The sequence below is a fragment of the Mytilus edulis genome, chromosome 5, assembly GCF_963676685.1.
Source record: "Mytilus edulis chromosome 5, xbMytEdul2.2, whole genome shotgun sequence".
Lineage (NCBI taxonomy): Eukaryota > Metazoa > Mollusca > Bivalvia > Mytilida > Mytilidae > Mytilus > Mytilus edulis.
The window spans coordinates 79984638-79995797 of record NC_092348.1 but is presented as its reverse complement, the minus strand read 5'-3'; the positions used below and the strand labels follow the sequence as shown (position 1 = coordinate 79995797).

Here is an 11160-nt window from a genome sequence, read left to right as displayed (position 1 = left end):
GTTTTGTGAGATGTCAACCCTCTAACCAATGGAGAATAAGGAAACACATAGCAATGTGCATAGTAAAACTCAGTTTAAAAGAAGTTATGATGTCTTCTAGCTGAGGACTTAATTACTGGAGCAAAAGGGGTCAGACTCTTATTTCTGCATTAAATGCTCAGCAATTAATCAAACAAATCATACCGAATATAACGATGATAAATCATGATGATTGATGACTTTTAAACACCGGTATGTCCTGTTGCCTTTATTACAAAAAATAATAACTAACATGAAACTGCCAACCACTCAGTAATTATTATGGATTGTGACATAGGTGTGCATAAACAAGATCCTACTTGTCACAGACAAAGTACGTATTCAAGCAAATTATTGAATAAACAGTAAACGGATCAAAAGAGATTGTCGGTGACTACTAAACTGTGTATAGAAACAGCAGTATTAAACAGTTTAAACGTTTGTTAGCAGAGGAAGCAGAAATTCACCCTTGTTCAGAATTGACAATACTAAAGTGTAACTTGAACACAAATTTGATCATCAAATAAAACTAAACCTGTGAGTTATTTTCGATAAATAAGGAGGTAAAATGAACTCACAAACACTCTACTTCAAACATTGCCCAATATATATAAGGCACTGGCTACGGTTACATGGAAATGTAACAATAATAAAAATATTATTGTTACATTTAAGACTAAATGCCGGAATGCATGGTTGAGTAAGGACCTGTTTAATGGACAATGTAACAATAATTATTGAGGCTACGATTAAATTGCGTTATTGTTACATGAAAAAAAAAGCAATGTACAATGGGACTAGTAATATGTACTAAATAATAAAAGTTGAGGACATTTATTACATACATTTATAACATACAATTTATTTACTATAATTTTTTATTTACAATGACAATTTCTACAAATCCAGTAAGTTGTTTTTAAAGTCCGACACATTTTTGATGAACGAAATTACGTCCTCCACGGATACGTGTACATACAGAATTTCTTAGTATTTAAGTTACAGTTAGCAAACTTTGCTTTTGATTATCAATTTGCGTCAAGTAATAAAGATGTATGAAATGTATGTCTTGATATTGTTTCAGTTTCGTTTAAAACGCATCCCAAGTTTTATTTTTTTCACCATTAACAAAATTGGTCCAAAGTATAATAACAGTAATAAGAGTAGGTGTGCTGTTCAATACTTTAAAAAAGTGAAACCATTGAACTATATTTTTCGCCTTTGACGGTCACACTCTTAATCTTGAGTAGTATCTTTAAGAACATCAAAACCATTAATACGTAGTAAAACTATTCAAGTTGTACACCATTTGTTGAATAATAATATTTTATTATTTATCAGTATTAAATTACAAGTATTGTTTAGTACATATGAAAGAATGAAGCAATGCAACTATAGAAGATTTAAGTTTAATCAATCTAGCGTACATTGCTGTTTTTCATGTAACAATAACGTAATGTAACCGTAGCCTCAGTAATTATTGTTACATTTGTAATTAATCGGTTCCTCACCCAACTTTGCATTCAGGCAATTAGTCTCCAATGTAACAATGATATTTTTATTATTGTTACATTTCCATGTAACCGTAGCCAGTGCATATATATAAAGGGGAAAGTAGTTTACTGATGTCCAAGGTTACAAACAAAATTGACAGAATTGCATTAACTAAAAAAGGAGCGAGCTAGATTGAGTTCATCGACATGGTATAGCGTCTCATGCAATGAATGCGTCACCTGCATATGAATCCATGCTCAGTCACAATGTCAAAATAGCGAAAATTCGATAACCCATGATAAGCTAGAAGCTTAATAAGACGAAATCGTATATTATTTCTTTTTACGAATATTATGCAAGTGTCAGTATAATTATATATTTAACCGTTTTGGGCTTATAGTTACAAGTGAACCAGCTAGTCTATCAAGCTGATTTTCTATCAGTTTTTGTGCATCACTAATACGTGCATTTAATAGTTGTAAGTACATATCCATGTCCTTAGTAGGTAGGTTATAGTATACGAGTATAAAGAACTCATTCATTTAGAACATTTTCCACATTTAAATGTACAATTTCAATCAATTCAATGACGTACGTAATCCGTATTTTTAGACAAGGATGTAATTAATACACGATGGATCAAATTAACGAGGAACATTATGACAATTATAAGTCAGTTACTGTTGCCTTGAAATTAACAGTTAATGGATTACAAGATTTCGTTCATGGACATTTTCAAAGATTACATCAAAATATATACAGAAAGTGTTCAGTGGGTCAATGTAAGGTGAACTGTAGTAGAAGATATGGAAATGAGTTTTCACGATGGTGCTCTACCTGTCAAACTTGGAAGATGGAACTCAAACAGTTTAATCGAAACAAGAAACATTGGAATAACATAAAATGGAATACATTAGACACAATTGATTTTCCCATTTCCTATGAAGAGGTTGCAAAAGTCTTTGTGCAAGACTTCTCACACGTTCGGCAAGGAGTACTGAAAGACATAAGTGCTGTAATGTCACTTTGTAGGAACTTGAGGATATTCAACTGCATTATAAGTGATAATTTAATAGCTAATATTCAGCGTTCACGAAATAACTGTTTTGCTCATAATTATAATCTTGAGTTACACGACGTTGAAAAATCACAATGCTTCAATTATTTTATTGCACTATTAAAAATACCTGATATAGCATGCACTCAAAGCTCCAAAGCTGCTTTGCATCTATTGGAAGAAATGAAAACGTCACAAAAAATACCAGAGAAAATTTTAAGAAAACCAAGCGTTCAGTACACAATAGCAATTATCCAGAATGCTGAAAGAGGAGAAACATTTGATACTGCAATGGCAAAACAAAGCTCTTATGAGTACCTCGACAATGAACAATTAGATATCAGAAATCTTTTGGCAAAGTTTCTACGTATTCTGCTTCTTTTGACCACCATAGCTTTATGGACATGTATAATCATGTATGGATTATTGTCTGAAAATACAATACCAGTTAAAGGTAAATTATTTCTTTTTAGTTGTATCATTGTGGGTGCTGGTATTTGTTTTTTGACATGTACATGTATCTATTTCAGACAAATGGAATGATCTGAAAAAAGAAAACATGATTAAGCAGATTTTGATCAAATTAAACCTATATTGATGTTATTTCAGAGATAAGTTCTGTGAAATAATTAAATATAATCACCATCATTATTGCATAGTTGCTAACAACTCATTGGCAATCATACCGAAACAATATTTCATATTAATAGAAGGTTTGGTTGCTCGTTTTGTGTGGATGCCGAGGAATGTCCGTATATTTCATTTTTGTGTTTACTAGTCAGATAACGGTCTCCATTTATTATTCTTTTATTTTATTTCTTTTAATTTAGCTTGTTCTATCTGGTCTTCATATAATAATACTTTCTGTACACTGTTTTTCTTATTTGTCTGTTATGTTTTACCCATGTCTTTGTGTCGGACAGTTTAAAAGTTTTTAAACAGTTCTTTGATTGCACTACCTATTGCTTATGTATTCCGTATTTGTAATCGTTCTTTAGGGCTTTGTTTTTCGGTCTCATTTAGTTTTCTCTATTCACGCATTACCATTTGTGATATTACCAGGCAAACATAATGTTTAAATTCTACATATAAATTTTACGAATAAACTCGTCTTCTAAATTTAGCAGTCTTCACAATTGTGACGAAGTAAGCATTACCTCTGCAGCTAGATCATTTATAAAAAAGAAACGCGGATATCCCATGCAATACAAACAATGCCATACCTGCTCGAGATTGCCTTATGATTATGATACCATGACATCAACAGTAAACGGGGAAGCTTTTTATCCTCCTTTTCCTATGAATTACTTGAAAAACCCAAAGCTTTATTTATAATGTTACTTTAACCAAACTAAAGTGTGATATTGTTGAAATGTGTAGGACAAACGTGACGGAGATATTTTAAATAACACAGGATCATCTATACTGCTTCCTAAAACCTAAGACATTTAAAAGATTAATTTATCAAACTTTAGAAAAACACAAGCACAATATTAGATGTAAAAGATGTCAATCACTCAAAACAAGAATAATATGTATATTCCCGTACATGTGAGCTGTCTTGGGTTCAACGATTGCAATCAGTATATCTATACTTCCTCTATTGACACCGCTTATATTGATAAACGACAATGCAATAAAAGGTCGCAGGACAAACGTATGAATCAAAAATCAACAAATTGTATGTTTTGTGCGCCTCTCTTTGTCGACATGTTCTCAATTTCATGTGAGTTCGTAGATACTACGGACACTTGTCAAAAACATGATCAAAGAAGTAAGATCAGATATATTGATGATGTTCTTTGCATTAACAATCCAAACTTTTCTGATGGGCTCCATTAATATATCATTTCAGTACCAGAATCTCTGACAAACGAGAAGCTTTTAATTTCATAAATTCCCCCCACCGTAGCAGCAATACACCAACTTCTCCTGTATAAGGAATACACATTTCCGAACTCATTTGGTATTCAAGGGCTGTTATTTAGACTTGAAAGTTGACGAACCATGGATATGCCAAAGAACGTCTCGTCCTTGTTCTAAAAAAGTTTAATCGTAAGATACCACGACCTTATTGATGAATATTCAGTATCAACTTAACAAATAATACATGATGGTCTTGAACTATAAATTTTAATTAGTGACATCTTTATTTGATATGTTATAGTGTTCTTTTTATTTGTCTTTGTATTTTTTGTAGCTTTTACTCTTAAGTCTATTTTTTGTAATATCTTCTTGTCGTGGATCAGTTTTTATACATCCCGCCAATGTGTTATTGCGCTATGGTCATTTTTTGTATTATTGTCTTTCTTTTTTGCTTATGTGCTTTGTCAATAGAGTGTCTCCATGCATTTTGTTTTTCTTTGTTGACATTATTGTTTGTTTTATAGTGATTTTAAGATAATTATAATACAATGTTAACTGCTGTACCCGAATTGTTTTGATATTTTTAACTATTAAGACTGTTTGTTATACTCGCGTATTGTTGTCAATGTGCGGATTTTCACGTGACTGTCGTACAAGTGAGAGGTTTAGCTAGCTATAAAACCAGGTTTCATCTACCATTTTTTTTGCATATGGAAATGCTTCATGTGCTTGAACTTTTGATTTAGCTATTTTAAATTCTATTGTAGTTTTCCGTTATTTGATGCATCCAATTTTACGATAGTTATGGGACTTTTATTATATATTAAGCATTGCAATATTGTCATCCTGTGATTATAAATTCTTTATGTAGGACAATTTAGCAGAAAGCTCATATTATACTGCCATTTTGTTTGGACTTAATGGGAGAAGCGAGACGTTTACAATATTTTGACTATTTTACCACAAATAATTTGTATTAAGAAGGTGGAGGTGATGTTGCTACGGCATAGCAATCTTGTTGAATTTTTTCACTTTTAAGGTATTCATTCAAACGACTTAGGTCACACATCTGTTGACAGATATATATTCACCATAACTAATCATAGATAACAGAATTAAATTTTTGCGCTTTTTTTCTACAAATGACTCAGTGCATTTGCTTGAATGGTTATAAATCGTCCATTAAAATATTGTGTGTTTAAACTCTTTTTAATTACAGGTTGTTTAAGCGTACGATTTGGTGAATATTGGAAGAGTGATTTAGATTTTGATTTATATGTCCAGGAAAAAAGCAAGGAAAGCATAATTGAGAGATCTTGGATTCGTCAGGAGATACAAACTCACAATGATCCTGAAAGAAGAGGAATACTAATGTCAGCTGATATGGGGTTCGGGAAATCAACCATCGTTTCAAATATCGTTTGTGCAGAATCCAAGTCTATCTGGTATTCATTAAGGCAGCACACACTTGTTTATCACATGTGTCGGTATGACTTGATTTTATCGTCCAAACCCGAAGTTTTTGTACGTAATTTAGCTGGTGCAATCGTGAGAGCAATTCCAGAGATTGGTAATGCGATTCTTTCAGATGATATGGCTCTAGATTTTCTATATGGCAAATGTGCAATTGATCCAGTAGCCTGTTTAGAATTTTCTATTCTGAATAAATTAAACCAATTATGTGATAATCGGAAGTATCTTATTATTATAGATGCAATTGATGAATGCGAAACTTCAGGAGGAATTGATTTAGTTGGTTTATTGTATAAGAAAATTTCATTTTTTCCACGCAATTTTCAGTTCATAATTACTTCTAGAAACATAGAAAGATTAATTTATAAATTCAAAGAACTTACTCACATCGATCTACAGGAATATGAACAAAATAATTTGCAAGACATACGTTTATACCTTGAAAACGTTAACCATTTGACAAATGAAGATGTGGTTAAACTAACAGAAATTTCCGGCAGAAACTTTCTTCAAGTCAAACTGTATCTCCATTATTGTAAGAATTTAAGTATCGATGTTTGTGATTCTATTCCAGACAGTCTCGAGAAAATATATATGCTGAACTTCGAGCGAGTGTTTGGTGAGAAAGGAGATTTGTTTGAAGAATTTATAAGTGTATTTGAAGTCTTATGTTCCTTGCAAAGTCAAATTGATGAAAGTAAACTTTTTGATGTTGCAGGTCTATCAAAAGAAATCAAAAGAAAAGCATCTCGCATTTTAGGCAATGAACTACGTCATTTCATCAAGATATCAAATGGTTATATATCATTTCAGCATAAATCAATAATTGACTTCCTAACAGATAAATCAAGAAAACATTTAAATTTTTATGTAGATTCGCAAAATGGTCATAAACTTTTTGCAAAATATTTACTGAATGGCTTAAATGTATCAAAAATGGATAATTTGATAGAGACTGTTTACCATGCTGCAAAAGCACGAGAACCACACTATGAAAATATATTATTAGAATTTGTTCGAGAACTGAATAGTGAGAAGATTGTATCAAATTTTACGTATTTGAATTTAGCAGCAAAGGATGTCAATTGTTACAAAACACTTAAATTATTTATTAAATTAGTAATTCCAAATAAACTTCAAACACCTGATCAAAGATTCACTGCCAACCATAGCTGGATTAAGAACGTACTGTCTGAAGCAGCCTTTATTGCTGCCCAATATGGAAACGAAAAGTCTTTATTTGCTCTTCTTGATCACGGATCTGATATAATGTTCACACTTCATAGTTCTGTACCATTTTACATTATGGGTGAAAGAGAACGCGCAATGTGTCAATATGAATTATTTTGTGGTTATAACATGCTTCATATCGCAGCACAACGTGGATATATTAAAATAGTGAAAGAACTATTACGCAGAAATTTGACATTACTTTATCAGCATAATACTATGAAACTTTGTGCGTTTCAATTGGCGGCTGAAAATGGGCATGTTCATGTACTACAAATTTTTCTAAACATTAACAGTTCTCTTGCAGATTCACATTCGTTATACTTAGCATCCAAAAATGGACACACGAAAGCCGTTGCTCTTTTACTAAACTATGTCGAAGAAAAGTGTCTTCCTTGTACTGTGAATATTACTGGGAGACCAAGTATACTAACTGACAAAGAACAAGAAGATGGGCAGTTATTAGTACATTTTGTTTTCAACATGTCGGAAATACCAGTTTTGAAATCTGTCTATGATTTCAGATTATTAACTTGTGATACACCATTAAATATAGCTGTGAGAAACGGACATATTAAAATCGTTAAAATTTTGGCCAAAAAGAGTCCTGAAACAGTAAATTGCAGTGTTTACGATGGATCTACTCCTCTTTTCACTGCGGTCAAATATAATCAAAACGAAATATTCAAATATCTATATGATACATCAGACTTATCGCATAAATGTAGAGGGATTTCTGTTGATCAGACAAAACTTGGAGTTTTTGAAAAAAATATTTTTAATTCCAAGAAGTGTCCTTATAATGCTGGAATGGAACATTTACTAGCTATATATGATAATTTACAGCTTATCGAATATGTTTTTCAGAAACATTACAGAAATTGGGAAACATTTGACAAGGAAGGTTGTACTCCACTTCATTACGCTTTTTGTCATGGGAGTTACAAATTTATAAATTTTTTTGTATTCGAAAAGATGCTTCCTCTAGATTTATTGTCCAGGTCAGTCAATGGCTCTACTCCTTTTCATTTGGCAGCACATTGCCAGTCATTCGTACTACATCAATATTTGCAAAAGATGAATGAGACTTACCTGCCAATTATACCTGATGTAGTAGATAACCAGGGGCACTCAATTGTACAGTATGGTTTAAATAAATCATTAAGCACTGATGACTTAGTTAAAATTGACAGACTTGGTAGAGATGATTTCACCTTTTCTTTATTTGTAGTAGTCATCAAGTTTCATCATAATTTACTACATACTGATAAATCAAAAAACAACTTTCTTCATTACGCTTCGAAAGCAGGAAATTACTGGGCATTTTCCCTGATACGTGATTCAAAGATATTTAAAGAAAAAATGCACCTGTTATTAATGCAAAGAAATCAACAAAATCGAACACCTTTGGAAGTAGCATTTGATACTTTACCAAGGCGAAAATCTTTTGAGGCAATTAGAATTCCTGACAACTGCAGCTTGACTGATGTTTTCTTTGTTAGCTGTAAAGCAAACTTTTCGGTTTTACTTTCTCCACACGAGTATTTTATACTCACTCTGTTCCAGTATTTCTATAAAATGGAAAACTTTTCTGGGGTTAATATAAGTGAACTACTTGAGATATCCATAAATAAATCAAGAATATATCCGATTCTTATTATGAATGTATACGCAGAACGGCAAGTAATGCATATTATGGAAAGGTCTACTGAAATACCCTTTTTATTATCCATGTCAAATTCGCTATATATTACCGAGTTATTACTAAACACAGACAACGCACTTCGTTGTGATGGAAAGAAAAGTGCTCTTCATGAAATAGTACAAAACGACAGAAACATTCAATGGACATTCTGTTCTCATATTCTCAATCCTCTTTTCAAAAAATATTCTGCAAAATATTTGGATGAATGCTTCGATGACCAAGGATATAATCTACTTCATAGATCTATCATGGGGGCACATTTGATGACGATACAATTTTTTGTCGAGCGAGGAATGAACCTTTGGCAAGTCTCCAAAGATAACAAAACAGCTCTAGAAATATACATTTACAATTCACCATATACAGACAATGGTATCACACCATCTTACTATACACGTGGGTCACGCCTTCATACGATTCGATATGTATCTTCGATCAGAAATCAAGACGTTTCATTCGATTATAGTCATCTTATAAGTTTTGATGGAATAACAAAATTTCTTTTGTATACAGATGAGAATAAAAAACAACTTGTTATTAGTCTATTGTGTGACTCAAAAAGTCAAGAATTTGGATTAGTGCACATTGCTGCTGCTAAAGGTCTTTTTACGTTTTTGAAAACAGTTGAAGAAACCTATGGTTTAGATTATTTACGTTGTGAGGATAAATTTGGGATAACACCAATGTATATTGCAAATATCTACAATCAAAAAAGAATTGTCCATTGGTTGAGAAAATTAAAATTTAAGCTAAAAAGACCTAAGACAAGTTCAGAAAATGTGCTTCTTTTTCATATGATAGATAATTACAAACCTTTAAAAGAGCACGATTGGACTTGTCTCCTGCGATATAGATACATATACACTAGAATAATACAAAATCAAATTATAAAATGTATTCTAAAAAATAGACATTTACCCATTCATCATTCGTGGAAGTTCAAAAAGGCCACATATTTTGCATTACGCAAATTAATTTATCTTATGAATCATGCGACAGTATTCTCTACAATGGGAACTGAAGTGGACAATCTTCATTTTAAACTGAAATCTGAGATGGGCTATCTGACTTCTAAAGTACAAACTACGATGCACAATTTACGCTTATCAGTCAACAAGAAGCATATTTGTTTTAAAACGGTCCAGAATAAAGCATATTATTTGATGAGAAAATTGATGTTGTTCGGAGCTGATGATGAAGACTTTTATTATGTGAAATTACTTACGTCGGTAAAGAAGAAAATGAATTCACATATAAAAAATACACCAGTAATGATTTCTGATTTATTCTATGATGTTTATGGAACACGTTACAGACATTTCAGCAAATTAAAGATGCGCTCTTCACTTCACCACTTGTGGTTGAAAGAATCACAAATTCGCTTTACAGATGATTTTCAAATTTTTTTGAAATTCAAAAATGTAAATAATCGCAAGTTGTACAAGTTTTTGGAATTTAGCACGATATGTATTTAGACAGACATAGGCTAAGATATATGAGAACTTTCAATAAGATTTTAAAATTTATAGTAAATTTGTAGTTTGTTGTGGAATATTAATAATTGATTATCACAAATAAAAGCTGAGCTATTTGTAAATAGTTTATATGTTGTATATTAAAAGAGTTTTACACATATAATAGGCTTGTACAAAATCAAGATTCGAACGAAGTTTCTGTCTGACATTGGTATAAAGCTCTTAACCATATTTCAATCCTCAAAGATAAAATAAAATATGCAAAAGGTTCTACATTTTATGACCCTTTCACTTGATATGACTAATATATCAGTTATAATAATGGCACATAATTCTTCCGATAGGATTCAGTTGATATGACTTAATTTTATAGTCCAGAGATCAACGTTAAGTCATCATAAAAAGATCTGCTGAAAATAATTCCCTATCAAGAACACCTTTCTATTTTGAGGTATAGAATGATTTGCAATTTTAGTCAGGTAAGGATTACTTAATCCTGACTTCATGTCGATGATTCTTTGGTCAATATCAAGTTTTCAAAGTCCTATTCATAAAGAATTGAAATGAATCAAAAAATCAATGTTTTCGGCACAACTTTGGGTGCTCAATACTGTTCAACTTTGTACTTGTTTGGTTTTATAACTTTTTTGATCTGAGCGTCACGGATGAGTCTTATGTAGACGAAACGCACGTCTGGCGTATTAAATTATAAACCTGGTACCTTTGATAACTATTTTACCTATTCTTATTAATAAATGGCAGGGCTGCATTGATCTTAATCTCATTCCATTCATCATTAATCATTGTAACAAATCACCAGCCCTACAAACGCACACTAAATC

The 11160-nt window shown here is 31.8% G+C and overlaps 1 protein-coding gene across 1 annotated transcript; it reads left to right on the top strand.

Moving 5' to 3' along the window:
- Positions 1-2146: 2146 nt before the first annotated feature.
- LOC139525262 (uncharacterized) lies at positions 2147-10374 on the top strand. Its single transcript, XM_071320462.1, has 2 exons — positions 2147-3023; positions 5655-10374. Exons 1-2 carry the CDS (start codon positions 2147-2149, stop codon positions 10316-10318), a joined length of 5541 nt encoding a protein of 1846 aa, XP_071176563.1. The 3' UTR covers positions 10319-10374.
- The last annotated feature ends 786 nt before the right edge of the window (positions 10375-11160 follow it).

Excerpts from the sequence above, each read along its gene's own strand:
- LOC139525262 (XM_071320462.1), top strand. The coding sequence starts at position 2,147 with ATGGATCAAATTAACGAGGAACATTATGACAATTATAAGTCAGTTACT. Across the intron at positions 3,024-5,654 it reads AAATACAATACCAGTTAAAG|GTTGTTTAAGCGTACGATTT; the intron begins GTAAATTATTTC and ends TTTTAATTACAG.